We start from the raw sequence: 22,000 nt of genomic DNA on the forward strand, positions 1-22,000 counted from the left end.
ACCAGAATCGAACTGTAATGATCCTGCTCGCTTCGATGGTCTGGGGACTCTGTGTCACCGCCATGAGTCAGGGGACCTGCTGGGGCTCATCGCCACCCTCAAAGCCCTCCAGGTTGCCCCCTCGAGCCCCCATGAGGACACCAAGTGGCACAGGGACTGCAGACAACCACGTCACCAAATGACGAGTCACCCCGTGGTCAGAGGCGGCGCCCCCAGCCCGGGGTCCCACCTTCCCCAGGGCACCAGCCCTTGGCTCCAGAGGGAGTGGAGAAAGCCAGCGACCGTCCTGCAGGTGGAGGCAGGGAGGAGAAACGACGGCGACGGCGGCCCAAGGCACTGGCAGGCGGCCTGGGGGACTGGGTCAGCCTGCAAGCCCTGGGGAGGGAGACGGGGGCAGGAAACTCGTTCAGCGGGAACCATCCCAGCATTCTCCCTCACCGAGGCCCCCGCAAGCCTCGACACCCCTTCCCCAGCTCCTTCCCCCGAAGTGCTCTCTGAGAGAATTGGGGGGCTGCAACAGCAGCTCCCACGGGATGGCAGGTCCCCAAGTCACCTGGGCCCCTCCCCAGCCCCAGCTTTTCCCACGCTCCCTGGAGCAATTAACCAAAGCAGGGGAGGGAGGCCGCAGGGCAGGGCCCAGCAGTGCTGAAAGCACCAGAGACTTTGCAGCCGGGCGTGCCCTGGCTACAGCAGGGACAGAAATGAAATGGCCATTTCAGCTCCCCTCCAGCTGGGAGAGGCTGTCACTCCCTAAACCTACAGAAAACTTAGGGCAGACCCTGCGGGGAGGAGGAGGAACTTTTTTCATTTCCTATTCAAATTAAAGGAGTTGACAGTGGAGCACGCCTGGGGGGATGCTCTCCCCGCCCCCCAACCCACCCTGCCAAGAGCAGTGACCCAACGGGGTGGCCATGGGGCTCTGTCCCCGTGGGGAGGTGAGAGCTCAGGGGCCAAAGGGGGTCGCTAGGGGCAGAGTCAGCCTGGGGGTCGCGGCTGGAGGCAAGGGGAAGGAGAGGGTGGGTGTGCCCAAATGTGGGGAGGGGAGAGGAGAGAGAGGGAGGGAGGGAGAAGGGACAGAAGAGGGAGACAGAAGAGGGAGGGGGCGAGGGAAGGGGGAGGGCGGCAGCAGGAAGGGGGGAGGGAGGCGGGCGCGCGGGGAGGGAGGCAGGGCGCGCGCGGCGGCGGCACCCGAGCCGGCGCGCGGGGCTCCGGCGGCGGCGGCGGGCGGCTCCGGTTGGCTCCTCCCGGCCGTCCTCCCCACGCCCGCCCCCTCCTCCCGCCCCCGCCCCCCTCCCCTCCCGGGCGGGCGCCTGGCGTCGAGAAAGTACAGTGAAAAGTCCAAGTGCCGCCGCCGCCGGGCGCAAGATGGGCTCGGGCTCCTCCAGCTACCGGCCCAAGGCCATCTACTTGGACATCGATGGACGGATTCAGAAGGTAGCGCCCCCTCGCCCCCCATCCCCCGGTGCCCCCACCCCCGGGCTCGGCCCCGCGCCCTCCCGCGTGTCGCCCCCCGCCCGGGTGACAGCGCGCAGAGGCCGAGGCGGCGGGCGGAGCGGGGACCCGGCGCGCGAGGCCGCGGGGCGGGCAGGGCGGGGGCGCCTGGCGCTGCGTCCGGGCGTCCGCGCGCGTCCGTCGGTCCCGGGCTGCGGCCTCCGCGCGCCCCGCTGGGACAGCTCGCGCCGGGGGGGGGGCAGCGGGGCCGCTGCGGGCGCAGGTGACCCCGCGCTCGGGCTCCTGGGAAAAGGGGCGCCGCGCGAGGGGGGGGCGTCTTCCTCCCCTGCTGTCGGCGGAGCTTTCTGTTTTAAAAACCGGGTCGCGCTGAGCTGTGACAGCCAAGGCTGTTCCCTGAAGATGAATTTCAGCGGAACGACCGCGGGAGTGGGCGCCCCTGCGCCGGGGGCGCCAAGCTGCAGGACAGCCCCGGGCGCAGGTCCTCGCGGGGACCCGAGCCGCTGCCGCCTGCCGGGCCGCGTGCGGGGCGGGTGCTGGGGGCGGGGCCCACGGGCTGGACCCGATCTTGGTGATGCAGGTGGTCAACCCTGGCAGCCCAGGTGGCTGCCGCCCCCACCTTCCAGCTCCTGGCCACACAGAGAGTCCCCGGTTAGGCCACTGTCCAGGTGTGGGGTGCTTCTGTCTCTTTGGAGAGCTGACGTCCAGGGTCCCTAACCAACTCGAGGGACACAGTGGAGGGGGCCAGAACAGACCCCCTTTGTCTGTGGCCGCTCCCCTTCCAAGCCCCTTCCCTGGCCCCGAGTGTCCCTGGAGCCCTGGCTCCGGATGGCAGAGAGGACAATAGGACTGCTGGGGGCAGAGGGACTCTGTAGGGCTCCCCGAAGCTCCTGGAGAAAAAGCCCTTGTGAGGGAATTGTCCCTGGACTAGGCGGACCTTTTCCAAGCAGTGGCTGCTCACCTGGCTTCCCCGGGAGGGGCCCCTGGCTAAGGAAAGTGGAGAGGTGCCCGCAGCCAGCCTCGGGGCAGGTCCCAGCTGTTGGGGCCCCACAGCCTCCGCCAGCTCAAGGATTTCAGCTGAGAAACCAGCCCCTACCCAGTCCCCAAGCTTGATTTGGTGAAATGAAAAGTAGAGGCGCCCCTTCGCCCACTCTAGCCAGCTGGAATAGAAACCAGTAACTTGGAGCTGGATGTTCCTTCAAGGTCGTGGCTGACCCTTTCCTATTTCATCAGCAGCGGCCAGTTGGTCAAGAACATGGTTCACGGCTAGCCACGGCACCCTCCAGGGCCGGCGGCCTCCAGGGCTGCAGCAGGAATAACCAGCCTCGCTGTTCCCAGCATGGAAGGGATGGACCCTCTGCTGAATATTTTCCTGAATGCATGTGTGGGTACAGACGCACACACACACCATGGTGTTTACCATAGGAGAGAATTTATCAGACTGCTTTCTTTATTTTTTCATCTCTTTTTAAGGAGGTACTGGGGATTGAACCCAGGACCTCGTACATAGGAAGCAGACGCTCACCCACTTGAGCTACACCCGCTCCCCTTTTCTTTTATTAAAGAGGTGAGAGAAGACTGTCTCCAGGTCAGATAGAAACCACCACCCCCTTCCAGGTACTTTCCAAAGGTTGCTCAGGGGACGCTTGCTGGAAGGAGGTGACAAGGGGACAGAGGGGCGAGGAGGTGAGGCTGGGGTCTGCAAGCTTACTGTCACGGCAGGTTGGATGACCTCCAGGACAGCTGGCCTGGGGTGAAGGGCCCTGGCGTGGGCAGCTCTGAGCTGGACTCTCAGCTCCCTGGCATCTTTGTAAAGAAGGAACACTACTCTCGGCTTTATATCCTCGCAGGAGACGTAAACGCGGTCCCGTGAACAGCTCACCCGGAGCCACCCAGCACAATGGGCAGCTTCTCTTCTCCCTCTGCTCCCTAAGGTCCTTTAGCTGAGACTCGGGGCGGACTCGGGCCGAGCTCTTTAAACGGCTTCCCTCTTTTTCATTTCTGTCACTTGTTCTTGACCTTGCTTTGTGCTCTCTGTTCTTTGCTGTTGACTCTGTTGGGATGCTTGTAGCTGGACTTTTAACCCAGGTGGAGAACCGAGTCATTTGGGGTTTCCCAGCATTGCTGGGAGACAAGGACCCCTCACTCACCTGGCAGACTCTGGCCCCGACAGCCGGTGGGGACTTTCTATTTCTCAGCTGAGAGCACTTTCAGGAATGCTGTTGTTGGCTGCCCTTGCTTTCCTTAAAGACCCAGGCACTGGGTTCTTTCTGGGAGGAAAGTCCCGGCCTGCCATCGCCTTCCCTCTCCCTGTTGTGCATCTCCTCTCCTTCCCAGCAAAGGTCACAGCGGCACAAGCCACGTTGCTTTCCACGGAGGGGGCGTTGGGGGTTTGCGGGGAGGAGAAAGGGAGCGTGCGGCCCTCCTCCATCTGAGCTGGGCACCTCCTGATCGCCAGCCCCAGAGCCGGGGAGCTGCGGCCCCTGAGTTATCTCTGCTCTTTGAACTTCTAGTCGTCTGCCTTCTGGACATTTCAGGTTCTCCCAGACGGTGGAGAGATGGGGAGGAAGATAACACGTCAGCCTAAGACTTCTGCAGAGGCCACGGGCTCCAGCTGAGCTCAGGGTGGGAGACGTGCGCTTGGCGAGCGGGTGGTTCCAGAGTGAAAGAGTGAAGGTGCCTGCCTTCCCTCCGTGGGGGGCTAACCCGTCCAGGTGACACTGCAGGCATTTCAGGGCACTCAGGGAGCCCGGCTCCGCTCACGCAGCAGCTGCTGCCATGTCTTTCTATACGAAGAAAGTTCCAGGCACACACAGGCTTCCAAAGTTGGATTGGGGGCCGTCCTTGTACCACCCTGGCTGGTCTGTTTTCCAGGCCCAGGTTTCCCCTTCAATGGAGTGCAGAGACACCATGGGGGTGCAGGGGCCTCGCTGCCTGGGTCAGCACGTTTCCTGAGTGGGAGGCAGTCCCCACTGCTGGCTCGGCTGCTTAACGTCTGCAGACCACTGTTTTCAGCCGTGGAGGGGGTGGCGTGAGGCTCCGTGGAAGAATCATGCAGAATGAGGCAGACCACTTCGTCGATTAGGCCGTGTCACCCGAGCACCTGTGGGGTGCCACGTGAGCGTGACAGCCAAGGCGCTGGTCAGTGTCCGGCGAGCGCTGGGCCCCGGGAAAGCATGGCTGGGGCGCTGTGAGGAGGCAGGGCCAGGCAGGGCCCGGGCTGCTGGGGTGCGGTGGGCACACACGTCTCCCTCCCTCCTGGGGGATCCTCGGCTTTGCGGGGAGGGGACCCTTTCTGCCTGTTCCCGGGTGGGAGCAACGCGAGCGGGTCAGGAGCTGCTGACCGGCCCGGTGGATGCCCCGCCCCAGCCGGCAGCCGCCCGGCACGCCTGTCCCACCTGGCTCCTTGACCGGTCAGGGGGCACAGATCAGGACTTGGCACCCCATCCCCAGCTCCAGGGGAGACCCTCCCCCTGCCCTGCATCCAGTCCCTCAGGTGGGCTGTGAGAGGGGGCTTGAGGGCATGGGAGCTAGGCTCCCAAACCCAGAGTGGGACCCCTGCTCTGGAAAGCTCCTCTCCAGGGGCCTCCACTTTGCCCCCGGCTTTCTCCTTTCTGAGCCCCCACCCCTGGCCTGGGTACCCTGAGCCTCGGTCCCTGGGTCTCCTACCAACAGAAAAAGGGTGCGCTCAGCCGTGACCCCAGGGTCCCGGGGCGCCTGCCTGGCGGTGGGTCCACGCTTGGGTTTGTCAATGTCAGGGAGCCCTTGGGCCGAGCAGCCCATCCTGGGCAGCCTGGGCACCTGGGCTAGTGAGACGGTAGAGAGGCCCACGTGAGTGCCCTGTGCCCAGCAGCTCCCTCAGGGCCAGTCCCCGTGTCCTCGCCCTCGGCCGCGACCCCTGGGCCCCGCTGAGCTGCCCTGCTCTTGGGCGGCCTTGCTCAGTGGCTGGAGCCAGGGTCCTAGTCATCAAACAGCCGGTGGGGTTTCCATCAGCGCTGGAGCAGATGAGACAGATGAGAAGGCAAAGCTGAAGGGAGCGGCCGCCTGAGAAAGCTGTCCCCTCTCCAGAGAAAGGCTGGCCCTGCCGCCCGCGGAAGCCGGCTCCCTCCTCGCCGGCAGGCGCTGAGCGCTTGGCCTGCTTCGCTGCTGGGCAGAGCCTGGCCTGGGCCTTCTCCCGCCCCTGCCCTCAGCCCTGCCGGGGGCTCCTGCCAGCGGGGACCCCCAAGGTCGTCGCTGCAGGTTCAGCCACCCTGCCGTCCCATGGCTGCCCGGAGCCTTCGCAGGCCTGCCGTCTCCTTCCCAGTGGTCCCTGTTTCCCTCCGGGGCCCCCCACCCTGCTGGGACCTTCCCCAAGCCCCAGCTCCGGGAGGTCTGTCTCCTTCAGCCTGTCTGTCCTGTCCTCTGAGGCACTCCAGGCCCCCTGGGTGGTGTACAGGTCTCCCAAGCCAGCTCCTCCGCTCCTGCGGAATCCCACCTCTGTGTCTGCGGAGCGCCCAGCACCCAGCCTCGCCTGGTCATCGGTCACCGCAGCAGGGCCTTCCCCCCTGCGCTGGCCCACGGCTACCTTTCAGCTCCCAGGACAAGCCTGTTGCCTCCACCCAGCAAGTTGTAAAGAGTGTTTTCTTTCACTCTAAAACCCTACGCCTTCTACATGGGTGAAATCTATGATAAGCTGGAGCTAACATGGAGGTGAAGAAGGTCAACCACCACACCATGGAGCCAAGAGTGCCTACAGCTGAAAGCAGGAGGATTGCATCCAGCATCCATGTGGAATCTAAGCCCCCTCTTGACATAGATGTGGAGTGGACACAACCATTCTAAGGTCCACAGGACAGAGGAATAGAGTAAGGATTAGAGTGGACTTACTGATATTCTATTCATGAACTATTGTGGTTAGTCATCGAAGAAAATGTGGCATTGGTGTGGAGAAAGTGGCCATGGTGGCTGCTGGGGGTGGGGAATGGGAGGAAGAGATGAGATGTGGAGGCGTTTTCGGGACTTGGAGTTGTCCTGGGTGGTGCTGCAGGGACAGTTACCGGACATTGTATGTCCTCCCATGGCCCACTCGATGGAACGTGGGAGAGTGTGGGCTATGGTGTGGACCATTGACCATGAGGTGCAGCAGTGCTCAGAGATGTATTCACCAAGTGCAATGAATGTCTCATGATGATGGAGGAGTTTGTTGCTATGCAGGGAGTAGTGGGGTGAGGGGGGTGGGGGGTACATGGGGACCTCATATTTTTTTAATGTAATATTTTAAAAAATGAATTAAAAATTAATTAATTAATTTTAAAAAATAAAAAATAAAATCCTATGCTTGCTTTGTGCCACGCTCACCGCACGCCCCTCCGCTGACCAGATGCACCCTTGTTCCTTCACCCAGGGGTGTCTCTGCTGGCCGGGCTGACCCGTCTCGAGTGCCTCCGCCGCCTCCCCGCCCCATCATCACCTGGCCATCCTCACTGCCCCCGTAGGCCCGTTTATCTTCCTGGTAGCATTCATGAATTAAGATCTTGAAATAGGCATCGAAGTCAACAGGAGGTGGGGATGCGAATGACCCCACCCCCATGCTGTGTTTCCAGAGTTAAAAAGGAAGTGAGGGAAGCGGCTGTGGCTCCATCAACGGGGCCCCCGTCTACCATATGGGAGGCTCTGGGTTCACATCCTGGGGCCTCCTTGTGAACGCAGGCTCACCCACACGCCACGGAGTGCCGCCTGGCCCACAAGTGCCATGGAGTGCCGACTCAGCAAGGTGATGTAACAAAAAAGGGAGACAAGCAAAAACGCAGAAGAGCACGCAGTGAATGGACACAGAGAGCAGACAGCAAGCAAGCTGCAAGGGAATGGAAATAAATAAAGATAAATACAGACATAGAAGAATGCACAGTGAATGGACACAGAAAAGCAGACAGCACGCAAAAAGCCATAAGGGGGATAAAAAAAAGGAAGTGGGGTGGCAGCATGGGGCAGCAGGGAGCAGGTGGACTTCCAGCCCCATTTCCAGGGTTGCCCTGGCTTGGGGTGAGCCCCGTGGCCCCACCTGGGTCCAAGCTGGGCTGTGAAAATCAGCAAGAGCATCTCTGGTTTTGCTTCTCTCCAACAAGCAAATCAGCCAACTGCCGGAGATTCCAGCCGACAAAGGACTCTAGGAATCTCGTAGCTCCTGGCCCCACTCTCTGTGCTCCTTGTCTAGGGTCACCTGCAGCCGCTGGCCTCTTACCTCCTCCTTTGCACTTGTGGTGGTCCCAAGGCCTCTGAACCCAATGCTGCTGACATCTCCAGAGCCGGGCAGGGGGGTGGCTACAGGCTGGAACCCCCCAGAATCCCCTGGGACTCTGCCCTGCCACAGAGGGCCCAGCTGGTTCCGGAAGGGTCCCAGGGAGGAGCTGAGGCTGTGGTGTTGGGACGGACAGCCCTGCAGTGTCCTGCCCCACCGTGCACCAGCTCCAAGGCCTGGGCAAGTTGTGTCGCCACTCAGGGCCCCTGTTTTCTCCCTGGTGAAGTGGGGGCAGCAGTGGTCTCCTCCTGGGGGGCTGTGCACAGGAAGCTAAGTGTCATACCTAAGGGGCCAGAGCAGACTGGGCAGGTGGGATCTCCATACATACGGTTCTCACCCCACCAGGCCCCTCCACGCCACTGCACCTGTAGACCCTGGCCTCTGGAAGAAGCCAGGGCAGACACTTTCCTGGCACTTGCTTGTTACCGCGCAAGCCCCCCGAACCACAGGCAGCCCCCAGGAGCCAAGCCACATCGAGGGCTCCCCTCCCAGGCACCTCTGCCTCTGACCTGCAGAGTCTCTGCCGCTGGACATGGGGCTGTTTCACAGCCTCCGCCAGGGCGGCCAGCGGGCCTCGGCCCCGCACAGGAGGCTGAGATGGGCCAGAGGGAGCTCTGGTCCTCGGAAGGGGAAGCCAGAGCAGCTGGAGGGCCCGCATCCTGGCAGCCAGATTATGCAGTGACAAACGGGAGAGGAGGCGGGAACCCCGCTGGAACCGGAATGCCTCTGGAGCCAGTGGCAGTGACCTCGGGCCACTGAGAGCCGGGTCCCCGCACTCTGGTTGAGTGTGCTGTCTGGGGGACAGCAGGCAGCTATGCACCCACATGGCCTCTCCCGGGGGTGACGGCATGCACCGTCCACTTGCCCAACCACTCGCCCACTTGCCTGTCCACTTGCTGGGCACCCAGCCAGCCTGCGGACCCGGGAAAGGTCTTATGGCAAGGAGGGTGGACTCAGGCGTCCTCGTGGCCCAGACAGGCAGCAGGACAAGGCCAGGATTCCCCGTGCTCCTGGGCGCTCTCCCCTGGAGCCTGATGGACAGTGTGCCAGGGCCAGCCGCTGGGCACCGGCTCCCAAGCGCGGCCCAACTTCGCAGAGGCGTGAACTCGATTCCGGTGGCTCGACTTGCAGGGAGCGTGCTTTCCATTTCCTGGCCCAGCCTCAGAGGAGCTGAGATGGACGCTGAAGTCTCTTCTTCCGCAAACCGGGCTCTTCTCTGGCCCCCGTGCTCAGCCTGCATTCCAGGGTTCTAAGTATTTTTTGAGAAAGAAAGTGCTCCGAGAAAGCACACAACTAAAGAGCCACCTGCTCAAGTGGAAGAAGCGTGTGCCTCGAGGGACGCTGGGGAAGCCAGGCTGAAGGTCGCTGCCCAGAGGCGGCCGGCGGCTCCCCAACATTGTCAACCTCAGAACACCTTGACCGTGGAGAGTGGTTTACTTGCCTCCACCGGTCCTCACGGCCCCAGGCCCCGCCACGGAGCCTTCGCTCCCAGAGGAAACCTGCAGCACCCCTGAAAACTCAGCCTAGAAATAATTAAGAGAGCCAGTAGTTTATTTTTTTTAAACCATAGTAATTTGCATTCTTTTTATTTTTAAACAAGCTCTGGCCAGTTTTATTAAAGAAAGTTTTTACCTGATTTGCTTTTCGCCAGTCTGTTCTGGCATGCTGCTACTGATATCAGAATCGCCTGCATCAGTGATAGCCAGTGCACATACTCTATAGAATTTTCCACACGCTGAGCCCAATTCAATATTTTTTTTAAAGATTTACTTTTTATTTATTTCTCTCCCCTCCCCTCCCCCCAGCCCCCATTGTCTGTGTCCATTTGCTGCGTGTTCTTCTTTGTCCGCTTCTGTCAGCGGCACAGGAATCTGTGTCTCTTTTTGTTGCGTCATCTTGCTGTGTCAGCTCTCCGTGTGTGCCATTCCTGGGCAGGCTGCGCTTTCTTTCACGCTGGGCGGCTCTCCTTACGGGGCGCGCTCCTTGTGCGTGGGGCTCCCCTATGCGGGGGACTCCTTGCGCACATCAGCGCTGCGCATGGGCCAGCTCCACACGGGTCAAGGAGGCCCGGGGTTTGAACCGTGGACCTCCCATGTGGTAGACGGACGCCCTAACCACTGGGCCAAGTCTGCTTCCCCCCAACTCAATATTATTGCCACCGTAGTGATGAACACCAGTTCTGGCCACGTGGCATAGTACTCCATTTCAGATTTTCTCGAAACTGGGCAGTTGGTGGTGAGGATCCCTGGTTTTGCTTCGCCTTGCCTGACCATCTTCAGGGTCTGCTTGTTTCCCAGCACGCACTTTCCACTGTTCATAACGAGGTGGAGCCTAGAGCTGATTGACTCCGCCGACTTTCTCATCTTCTTTGGGGGTCACCGTCCTCCCCCCGCAGGTGCAGGACGGCCCCAGCCAAGAGCAGCGCCAAGATGGCTGGGGAGCGAGATGGGAAAGGTTCCCACCACGCGGAGCTCGGTCCCATGCTCATTCTGATCTCCCCCTTGGGCCGGGTGTAGACCTGTAGGTACAAGTCTGTCGTCGTGTCTTCCTAAACCCTTCTGTGTTCCCGGAAAGGCTTCTGCTTCTGGGTCACGGCAGGAAGCCTGCGTGGGGGGCGGTTTGGTGCTTCATGGATGGGTTGGGGGCGGGGGCGACGGTTGTTCAAGAGGACAGGGGCTGCGGGACTCACGGAGGGATGGGGAGCTGCGCAGCCTCGGGGGAAGGTCCTCCCTCCGGCTCAGCATCTGCCCCGGGAAGTGGGGGAAGGGGGCCTAGAAGACCAACGCGTTTCCGCGTGGGACGTGCTGGGAACGGGCAGGGCCCCGGAGGGAGGACGTCGTTGTGGTGGCTTACCCACATCGTGGAGTTGAGGGGCTGGGCCTGGTCGGGGACCCCTGTGGAGACCCCGGCCTGGCCCCCTGGGCTTGGCGGGCGTCCTGCCCTCCCGCCGGGCTCAGGCCACGTGTCTGGACGGCCGCCTGGGGCCTCCCGTGGATAGGAGCACCGCGCAGCCCCGCGTGCTCTGTGGTCCTGACACCCCGGGGCTCTTCCCCAGGCAGCCCCAGCCTCACCTCCGTCCACCCATTTCCCCACCGTCCACCCATTTCCCCACCAAAGAAGAGGCCAGGCGCGCCTCTCGTGTCCCCTCCGACCTCCCTGAGCAGCGTCTGGGAGAGGTGGGGGATGCTCGGGGAGCAGGGGGCAGCGCCTCGGCCGCAGCGCGGGTAAGAGGCCAGTGGCCAGTCCTTAGCGTGCTTCCTGGTGACCCCGCGCACGACGCGCCGCTCTCAGTGGGGTCCGGGCTTCGGGCCCATTTCTCTGGGCGTGAGACTCCCAAGCGCTCACGTAACGGTCACTGTGCGGCCACACACACCTTGCCGTGGAAACGAGGGGCTGGGGGAGTGGGAGGCTGGTGGCTGTCCACACGCCACGGCTGGCTTGGTCAGGCCCCCCGAGGCCTCTGTCCGCCGGGAGCAACCTGTTTTGGGGTGTGCTCCGGGGGCTGAGCATCCCTCACCCACCCGTGGGACGCGGCCAAGCCACCCCATCGCAGCCCAGGGTGCCGGCTTCTCATCCCCCGGCAGGTCTGGGGGCCGGGCCGTGTGGGGCGGGGTTGGCCCTGGCACGACGCGCTCATTTATTCTGCAGCAGCGCGGTTGGCACGGGCCGTCTGCGTTCTCACTCTCACGGCGTCTGAAGTGGGTTTTTGTTTTTAAACTTTTATCACCTTACAAAGAGCAGAAAGGAGGCAGCACATTTGACTTCGCTTCTAGAGGACTTCAGTAAGTGCTCCACTGGGAATGTATAGTCGCAATAACTGCCAGCCCGGAGCTGGGTTTATGGAGAGGCTAAGTGGACAGCACAGCGGCGGGGTTGTCACGGTGGGCGATTCCGCAGCGCTTGCCATCTCCTGTTCCAGGGACAGGTCCTGAGACAGTCCCCCCGGGGTTCTAGGATTGAGCCGTGCTTACTCTGCAATCTCTCAGCGAAGCTTCCCGTAAGCCTGAAATGCCTGTCGGCCGCTGTTGCTAAAGGAAAATCGTCGCTTAGAGCACTGACGGGAAGCTGGGGGAACAGGGCTCTTGGGGTAGCAGGCTCCCACTGGAGCCCGCCAAGGCAGACCACCTCCCGAGGCTCACCTGAGAGTGCTTTGAACACTGATCCCCAAACAAAGAGATGCAGACACCGCTGCGCCCTTGTGCAAAGGCCATCTAGAATATTCCGCCGAACAAGAGCTTGGGGGGGCGGGCATTCTGCAAAAAGCCGAGGGGCCAGTGGGGGAAGTGTGGGAGCAGGGAATTCCTTCCGCAGGCCCTCCTGCCCCCATGCTGGGGCAGAGGCCGGCGCTGAGGGGACACACGGGGCCCGTGCTAGGGTGCCACGGCCGCAGTGGTCCAGGCGCTGGTGGGGTGAGACGAGGGCAACCGAGCCAGTAGGAGAGGGACCAGGGCAGCCCTTCTCCCAGCCCAGCTCAGAGGTGGCCCCTGGACTGCCCTGGAGATGCCCAAAGCATGCACCCCCACCCATCAGCGCCTGACTTCAACGAGCAAATGAGTTTGGAGAACGTGCACCAATGTTCTGAGTCACAGCCTGGCAGCGCCTCCTCCACCACCCCGGACATGGCCGCAAAGTGCCCCGTCTCTTCCAACGGCCTTCATCCCAGCTTTCCCCACAGCCCAGGGTCCCTCCAGAGGCCGGGGGCTCCAGGGGCGCCCACAGCCTGGGGTGCTCCGGGTCCCCACAGGGGGTCTGCAGGTTCTGACTCCATCTGTCCTGTAGTCAAGGCACCGTGAGTGCCCCCCCATGGGGGATGGGGATTGGGGAGCCCCAGGAGGACGTAGGTCGGATCAAGACCCCAGGGGGGCCCCTTGAGGTGTCGCCAGCTCCCACCCGCCCTTGGAAGCACCAGGCTTGGCTCCTGGAAGGAAACACCAGGGTCTCAGCGGATTGCAGCCAACCGTGGGTCGCCCCGGGCACTGCCCTAAAAATAGAGAGCCGAGAATGCTCTGTGCTCCACGGCAGGCCGAGAGGGTAGCAGGGCCTGGGCGCGCCGCGTGTGACCGGCACACGTTACCCGGTGGAGGACACGCCACCCCGACGTCCCGGCAGCCGCAGGGACAGCAGGTGGGCCAGGCTGTCAGCACCCTGCAGCCACTGGCCTTTTGCATGCCAGGGGGCCAGGGACTGCGGCGGCCACAGAGGCAGGGCACGTGGGGCCGAGTCGGCCTGCTCGAGGGCGATCCTTTCCTGGCAGGAAGAGCCAGGCTCCATCGTCCTCGCCTGGTGGCTAAACCACCCTCGTCTCTGCGCTCTCCTAACTGATAACCACGCGCCCACCTGGCCCTCCCCATCTCGGCCCGCCCGCAGGGACAAGGGTGCGCAGCCCGCTTCGAGCCGCGCACCCGGCCCAGGCGCTGGCGCGGAGGTGGCGTGGTCACGCTTGGGGACTACCGATGAGCTTACTTGACTCATTGGCGAGAGGTGACGAGCCTGCAGCTCGGCTTACTGTCCACGGCCCGTCCCTTTGCGCCCGGGGCTCGTCTGCTCTACCCTAGGCATCCCTTGGCGGGGGGCCCTCCACAGAGAGAGACCCCGCTCGCTCCGGGGAGGGCACGGTCACCCCCCTGGAGGGATGTTCTCTTCCAAAGGAGGACGCGGCGTGCAGAGCGAGCGCCCCTATGTGCTCACTCTGTCCTTCAGTTCTCCCCCCTGGTCTGCGAGGAGATGAGGCTCAAGCTGCGGAGGCAGGGCTGGCCGGAGCCCCCCGAGCCCCCCAAGTGTGCCGTGGCGGAGGAGGCTGGGCAGCAGGAGCGCCTCCCGACGGCAGGGGGCCTGGCAGCCCCCTCGAACGCAGGCAGGGCCCAGGACGGTGCCAGGGTCCGCCTGGGACGAGCGGGCTGCGCTTTAGGGGGCCGAGGTTCCCCACTTTTGAAAACATCCACTTATGCCCTCTCCTGGCCTCTGGAATCATCAAGTCACAAAGCTGGAGAGCACACGGGCCATCAAGCCCGAAGGCGGGAAGGTGGGCGTTCTCCCCGGGTCCCACAGCCCCGTAGTCCTGGGCCCCGGGCGTGTTCTTTCACACCCCTCCCCCCCAGCACGGCGGGAGCCACGGGGCCGCTCGCCCCAGGCCACAGACCTGCCTCTTCCTGCTGGTACCTGGGAGGTGAAGGGCACGGTGGGGAGACCACACACAACCCCCAAGTGCTTGGCAGGTATGCTGGTCCTCTTTGTTCTGCACACTGAGGACTTTGGAGTTGGGAGGAAATCCCTAAAATTCCTGGGAGCGCGTAAGCCAGTCCAGTCGATGCCAATGGATGTGAAGCTTCTGTGCTGGTCTTCAGAAGGAAACGTGCTGTGGCTTCCAGCCAGCGCCGACCAGGGAGGACCGGCTCCGTAAGCCTACATGCTGTTCTCAAAAGTTAAAAATGCATTTGACTGGGGGCAGGTGGGATAACTGTGAATGAAGACATGCCCCTCCCTCCCACGTGCCTGCCTGAGGTTTTGCTTCGTCCTTTTGAAACAAAGAAAGTGGCACTGCCACATGCATGTAGTGATTTAGGAGGGACCACTAGATGTGCTTCTCGGCCGGCAAAGAGGAGTGGCTCAGACAGAGGAGGGGCTGAGATTTGTCCCAGGCTATCTCTGGCCCCAGAAAGTGCAGGTTTTGGGTTTTATGCAAGTTCAGATCTCAGGGGTATCTCACAAGGGTCAGGGATGGTAAATAATTTCCCGGGTTCCTCAAAACATCTGGGTAAGGAGGTGATGCAACGCAGGGTTTCCTTGCCAGGAAAATCACGGTCCCTTGTGGAATCCCCAGAAGGATGGCCAGCCCGTGTGGGAAGATGCATCAGCTCCACTGTTCTGAAAGGGCTGGAAGGCAGACTTCCCCAGGTTCCTCCTGGCTTGTGGCCTCTCCTGCGGGCACAGCCGGCCACCTGCCGTTCGACCAAGGCCTCCCACCTGTGAGGCCTCTTCCAAGGGACCCAGGACTGGGCATTCTCCAAAGGAGCACTGCCGTTCCGGTGAACGCTGCCTATTCCCCCATCTCATTCCCATTTGGAAACCATGAGGATATCGATTTTTTTTAAAAACAAGATTTTAGAGTTCTCTGGGGTCTAAGTTAGGGAGAGCAGTGCTCCAAAAAGCTCCACCCTTTTGGCTGCCCTCTCCCTGTCTGCCAGTCCTGAGTCTTGCTTTCTAAGGGTTTTATGGGTTGAAATGTGCCCCCCAAAAAGCTATGTTCAAATCCTCACCCCCCAGTCCGATGAATGTAGTAGCCTCATGCCCTACCCTGCACCCCTTCTCCACCTTCCTCCACCTCCCCCACCTCCGAGTACTGGGGAGTCCTGACCCCAAGAATGGCTGCACTGAACCTCACTCCACATTCTGATACAACAGTTGAGACACAGATCCAAGGGAGAAATGGGCAGAAGTCAAGCAAAGAGCAGGGGGAGGGCCCAGGGAGGAGGGTAAAAGGGGGTATGCATCAGGGTTTGTCCAGTTGAATCAGATCTCAAGGTGTAAAGCAAACTCGAACCAGAGAAGCCTTCAGAAACACCCTTCATGCCCACATTGAAAAAATCCTCTGAAGAAGCTCTGCCTCAGCCCATTTCTTATTCTTTTAGCTCCTCTCCTTTTAACATTTTCATTCCCCTGTGATCCATTATTTATAGCACTGGAGATTGGCCTCAGACACCCAAAAAGAAAAAAGCAAAAACAAAGCAGCCCAGAAATGTGACAAGAGTGATGAGTGGACCGACCGTGACAAAAGGGTCGGTGGCAGCTCGCTGAAACGAGCCCTGAGATTCCACCGTCCAGTCTGGCAGCCCTGAGTGCTAACTTGAATCTGCATACCAGGAAGGGAATCCCACCATGGATTGCCAGAAAGTTCAGCTTCCTCCCCTCCCACTCCCAGGCTCTTAGAGGACAGGGGGTGGCATTGGGAAGCCTTTGACCAGCTCTCGAGCCTCCAGTGTCTCCTTCCCTGCCACCCCCTCCTACGGTGTGGCCCCAAACATACACAGGCACCGCTGCCCAGGACTTCAAGGACTTCCACTATCTGCAAAAGAGATTCAGTCTCCTTAGATTGGAGGTCAAGGCTTCTGTTCGTTTCCTGTGGCTGATGTGACCAATGATTCCAAACTGGGTGGCTTAAAGCTACAGAAATGTATTGTCTCACACAGTTCTGAGGGCAGACATCCAACATCAGTACCATGGGCCAAAATCGAGTTGTCGGTGAGTCTGTGCTTCCCCTGGAGGCTCTCAGTTGAAGCTGTCCCTTGCCGCTCCCAGCTTCTGGCAGTTGCCAGCATTCCTTGGTCTTGGCTCAATCACTCCAATCTTCGAGGCTGGGGTCTTCAAATCGCTCTCTGCTCCCTCTTCACATGGCCCTCTCCTCTGTGTAGCCGTAATCTCCTTCTGCCTGCCTTGCAAGGATACATTTGATTGCATTTAGTGCCCATCTGGATAATCCAGGATAATCTCCCCATCTCAAGAAGTTAACTTAAACACATGTGCAAGGACCGTGCCATAGAAGGTAACATTCACAGGTTCTGGGGATTAGGGCCCAGATGTCTTTTTGGGAAGCCATTTTTCAGCCTCCCACAAGGCTCTTAACCATTTAGTTGTAAACACTTTTCCAACTTCAGCTTGCACCTTATTTCCTTGGTTCAACATACTCCATGATTCAGCCTCACATAATCACTGTACCCTGAACTCAGGGGTCATCCCTCCGGAGAGTGGGTAGGGTAGGGAGGGAAGGTGGTATTTTCCCCTCCCCTGCAGCCTGACTCCCACCCTACGTCTCCAGGTCTCCCTGTCCCTCCGAGTTGCCCCTCCTTCCCAGCATCTGCCACACCCTTCTTATTTTCGTGTTTGTTGTTGACATTGCTGCCTCCCTTATCTGGCTATTGTAGAGGCTTAGACCTCTCTCTGTTCACTCACCAAGTTTTGCTATGTATTTTGATTGAATTAATTTGTGCCATGTTAGGCAAATGTACAAAGCCTTTCTCTGTGCTAGGCCCCAGAGAAAGTGCATAATGAAGAGATGACTCTGGGGAGGCCATCAGGCCTTGAGGGCACCAGCCTCAAAACCTCAGCCCCTGCCCTTAATTTCTTCTCCAGGGACTCTGGCATCAGCAGACTTGGCTTTGAGTCCCAGCAGTGCTCTTCCTGGTTCTAGGTCTTGGACCTCAATTTCCTTATCAGCAGAGTGGGGATAACAGCTGCCTAGCAGGCATGCCTGCGGTGCTTACCACTATTTTATTGGCACATCCTCCCGCTGCAGCTGAAGAAGTGTGTAGTGAGAGGCCGAGGAATTTGCCCACAGGTGCAGGCATCATGAGAGGCAGAGCTGGGAGTGGAGCCCAGAAGCCTGTTCGCAGGCTCGGCGTCCTCTGCACCACGTGAGAAGCCCCACTCCGTGGCATGGCAGGGTCGCGCCAGCGTACTGGGCTGCTTAAGGGGGACACCCTGTGGGAGCCTCACAGCACCCTGGGAGCAGGGAGAGCTGGCGTTATCCCCCTTTTGAGGACAAGAAAGCTGAAATTCAGGGGGTGTGAACAGGCCTGCCTGGGGCCATGTGGTTTGCTAGAGAAAGAGTCAGAACGCGGGTCTTGGAACCGAGTTCCGCCAGCCGACTCAGGGGCTTGTTAGATTTGTTTCCTCCACCTCATCGAGATCTTACAAGTTTGGCAAGAGCAGCGGGGACTGGGTTTAGGGGCCTCTCTTAGTGTATGCCTAAAATGAGCTCTTCCACAGTTCCAGGAGGCTTTCTGTATGTGCTCCACCCCCATTTTGTCAATGAGTCCCTGGTTTCACTCAGCGTGGCCTTCGTTGTGCAGCGACGTTCTATCTCCCTTCCTCGTGCTGAACGCCACCCCTCCACTCAGCCCTGGAAGCCCCCCTTCCTTTCCATTTCTGCTCACTTGCCCTGTGAGCTTGGAAAAGTTATTGCGCATTCTGAGCCTAATATCTGCAAAATAGGAATAACAATACCCAAGTTTAAGGGGTGTTTAAGGATCAAAGATAATATGCATTCTTTAATAAGTAAATGGCAGTGACAGGAAAGTGGATGAAATGTACAGCTAGAAAGAGACTTGCAGCAAATCAAATAAATGCAGTGTGGGGACCTTGTTTGGATCCTGACTCAGAAACCAAAAAAGTATGTGTTGTGTTTGTGTGTGTACGTGTGCACATGTATGTGCCTACGCATGTATCATGTTATGCAAGTGTGTGCAGATGCATGCATGTGTATGTGTGTGCAAGTATGCGTGCATTGCATTTATGTGTGCATGCACACATATATGTTTCATTTGTAGATGTGTATCATGCATGTGTGCATGTCTGCGTGCCTGTGTTTGAATGTGCGGTTGGAATTTGGTGTATATGACAGTTGGAGAAACTGAGCACTGACAGGATTGATGGTGAGGGGTAGCAGTTAGTTTTCTTTCCGTGTGATGATCACATCACAACTGTCTTGAAAAAATAAGGAGCCCCTTATATTTTAGAGATCCACACTGAAACACCTGCAGATGACATAATGTGTTGTTTGGAATTGGCTTTAAAAGAAGCCCAGTGGGGAGAGGGGCGGGGGTCCAGCTGAAGCAAGATGGGTCGGGTCTTGGCACCTGCTGAAGCTGGGGGGAGGGCTGAGGCTTCGGGTGAATTCCTTCTACTGTCGTGCTGTCTACGCTCAAGCAGCTCCGTAATGCGGTCTTTCTGTGTCCTTGTTTTTTTAAGATAATGCATGTAATGTGTCTCACACATAGGTAGTGGTAGTTACTCTTATTATTTTATGTTCTTTTTCAAACAGAGGGACCGGAAAAATCTCTCCTAATTTGGAAGGGGAAATGAGGCCTAATATAGATTTTATTTTAGCAAAACAGAAAAGCAGTGATTGCCTGGCGTTTAACTGCAATCCGTTCTGAAGGTGACCGTATTGTTAAGTGTTTCAAAAGCAAGAGACGAAACAGAATAAACAGTATGTTCTCATTTATAGATGTAATTTATAATTAGCAGTGAATTGCAGATTATATATATGTATGTTGCCTTCAATTTTTTTCTTCAACAAATATGTGTTCCTTGGGTAATAAGAAAAAAATAGCAATAAAATGTGGGATTTCGGTCTTGGTTTCTTTTTAGCTTGGTGATTTTTGTTTTTTTAATATTAAATAACACTTATTATTCTCAGGCACTGGGAAGGCAATGGAGAATTAACTTTTAAACTCCCCCAAGATACAAAACTTGCTAAGCAACATTGGGGTGGCACTGGGATGCCTTGACATCTGGTCTTGTCGGCTGTAACTCCAGGGCAGGCTGGAATGCTCTGGTTTGCGATGAGGGTGGACAGAGCTTCCTAAAAGCCCTCTCCCCTGGCTTTGGGCCAATCACAGTGCACAAAAGAGCGAAGGAAAGGAATGGGAGTTTGTTTATTTTCCTTTGTGGGCCTGAATCAACAGTCACCTCAAGAATGCAGTTGGAAATATGGTCACTTGAGAAAGAGCTGAACGGAGAATGCAAGTTCCATCATGGGGATGATGACAGCAGAGGCCACTTCTGCCTCCAATTTAGAGCGCAGGTTCAAAGTCCTGATTTTAGACCAACAGGCATTCCTGGAGCGTGGAGCCAGATGGGTCTGGGTTTGCCTCCCGGGACCCCCTCCCCAGGCCAGAGCTACTGCCGTCTGTGCCTCAGAGGGTCGTCGGTCAAAGGAGACGTTGATATCCTCAAGCTCGTGCGGTGCTCGGGAGGACCCGGGGTTGCTGAGGTCGCCGGGCGTGCTCAGCAGCTGTTGCTTGGTGGTGGTGGTGGTGGCGGCAGCAGAGGTGGTGGAGGTGGTGGCCGTGGCGGCAGTAGTGACAGTGACGTCGGTGGCGGTGGTGGAGGTGGTGGCAGTGGTGATGGTGACGTCAGTGGTGGTGGCAGTGGTGGTGGTGGCGACAGTGACAGCAGTGGCAGAGGTGGTGGCGATGGTGGCAGTGGTGACGGTGACATCAGTGGCGGTGGTGGCAGAGGTGGTGGAGGTGACAGTGGTGACGGTGGTGACAGTGGCAGTGATGGCATCATCAGTGATAGAACATCAGACCTCCAAACACAAAATTCACCCTCAACTCCTGACTCAGGAGGGGGTCCGCCACCCTGAGTTACCAGTGTCCCCTGAGGGGGTAACTCACAAGCTCCAAGTTGGGGGAGCAGAGAGACTGGCCCAAGTCCTGCCCCCGGTACCCCACCTCCTAAAGACTTTAAGCTGTGCTGGAAAAAAGAGAAAATGAATACTAACCAGAGTGAGGTCGAACTGATCATTTGCACCATCAAAGCAATAATAATTTAAAAGTCCACTCCACATCGTTGACCTTAGTCCCTGACACACATCTGAACTGATACAACCTTGGCTTTTCACTGCACTCTGGCTGCAGAGGGACATAGTTGAGAAGCAGAACACAATGGTCGGTTAGAGAAACCGGAGGCTGTTTGGGATGGTGTCCCCAAGTTCAGATGTCGTGCACCCCACTCTGTTGAAACCCTCCAGAAATTCTGATGTTTGAAGTTAAGGCTCTTGGTCCCTGATGTGTCTTGCTTGTGAAATGTCCTTGAGGGGTCAGGGGGAAGCCACCCCATCCCCAAGATGGACACCCCACGAGTCTCCAAGGGGCCGCCCGTAACCACACTACCACATCACCGCGTGTGGTTTGCGCCAGTCCATCCATGCGTCGTGACAAACCCTCCCAACCATCCCTAACTCTTACCCTTGTTCTGCGGGTGAAGAAACGGAGGCTCTGAAATCTGCCCTCGCTCGCGCTGGTAAGAGGAGGGGCGGAGCTGAGCTGGCGTCTCTCTGACTCCAGCTGTCCCCGCTCTGGCTCACGCAGGGCTGGCATGGTCATGAAGAGGCCAGGAAAGATGATGAAAACCACAAGAATATGAGCATTGAGAGTTTTTGCCGTTTTTAGTGACTGAACCGGAATCCTAGCACATAAAGCATATTTGAAGAGTTAAACAGCACGCTGTATTAATGCACATTTATTTTATAAGTTCAAATGGACACCATTCAGTGGAGAATGCAGGGATGTAGCAGGGTTCTCGTGTGAGTACTGCACTTCGAATGGGGGGCCCGTGATAACAGCTGCAGGCTCCCATGGGCCTCGGCACCCAGTTAGTTCCAGTTCACTTTGGTCACCCCCAAATCAAGAGAACCCCAGCTCACTGCCCTGAAGGTGCCTGAGCAAACCTGCAGACCTGCCTGGCCATGCCGCCCTACCACTCATGGCCGGCCGCCCGTCTACTGGACCCTCACGTCCAGTAGACCATAGGGGCAGCCTCCCGTGTCCCCAGCGGGCCTGACTCCAATGACAGCACCTCCATCTGCAGAGACGTTTACATTCAGGTCACTGCGTCCTGAGCATTTTGCTTTGTAGGTCATATCTGAAAGACGTACAAAAGATACACTGAAATAAATGAAATCTGAATCCAATGCTGCAGACCCCAGGGCAGCTCCAGTCAACCAGAAGGCCCCCTTCCGGAAGTCCCTAGCATTGCTTTCCTTTTTCTTCCCCCTTTATTAGAGCAGTTGTGGGTTTACAGAACAATCGTGCGTAATATAAGGTTCCACTATACCACAATACCACGCTGGTGTGGAACCTTTGTTACCATTGATTATAACACATGTTCATAATTGTACTACTAATTAAGGTCTGTGGTTTAACTTAGGGTTCACTGTTTGGGTCGTGTAGTTCCATGGAATTTTTTTTCTTATTCTGTTCCCCTTTTAGTCATATTCATATATATATGTATGAATAGGCATGGACTTCAGTGCTGTTAAGTGGGTTCATGATGCAGTGCTGCCATCACCACCACCCTTCACCAAAACACTTCCATCCTTCCACATAGGAGGCCTGTGCATTAGGCCTTAACCTCCCGTCCCCTAGCCCCACCCTGTCCTCTGTTAACCTGTACTCTAGATTCTGACTATGAGTTTTGCTTATTCTAATTGTTTCAAGTCACTGAGACCATAGAACAGTTGTCCTTTTGTGTCTGGCTTATTTCACTCAGTGCAATGTACAGGTTCATCCCTGTTGTTGCAGGCATCAGGACTTCCTTCCTTTTTTAATGTTCCGTGCGTGTATATACCACATTTTATTAACATGTATCCACTCATCAGTTGATGGACATTTGGGTGGCTTCCATCCTTTGGCAATTGTGAACATCAGTGTGCAAATGTATGTTCAGGTCCCTACTTTCAATTCTTTTGAGTGTATATTTAGTAGCAGATTG

At 58.1% G+C, this 22,000-nt stretch overlaps 1 protein-coding gene across 2 annotated transcripts in view; it reads left to right on the forward strand.

The window, feature by feature from the left end:
• The first annotated feature begins 1,196 nt into the window (after nt 1-1,196).
• The window catches only part of PDE9A (phosphodiesterase 9A), a 111,810-nt gene continuing 91,006 nt past the window's right edge, over nt 1,197-22,000 (forward strand). For both annotated transcript variants that reach the window (XM_004452753.4, XM_004452754.4), the window contains exon 1: nt 1,197-1,434. In XM_004452753.4, the coding sequence (XP_004452810.2) occupies nt 1,366-1,434 (69 nt within the window). In that variant the 5' untranslated portion in view covers nt 1,197-1,365. The remainder of the gene's footprint in view (nt 1,435-22,000) is intronic.

The sequence above is a fragment of the Dasypus novemcinctus genome, chromosome 4, assembly GCF_030445035.2.
Source record: "Dasypus novemcinctus isolate mDasNov1 chromosome 4, mDasNov1.1.hap2, whole genome shotgun sequence".
Classification (NCBI taxonomy): Eukaryota; Metazoa; Chordata; class Mammalia; order Cingulata; family Dasypodidae; genus Dasypus; species Dasypus novemcinctus.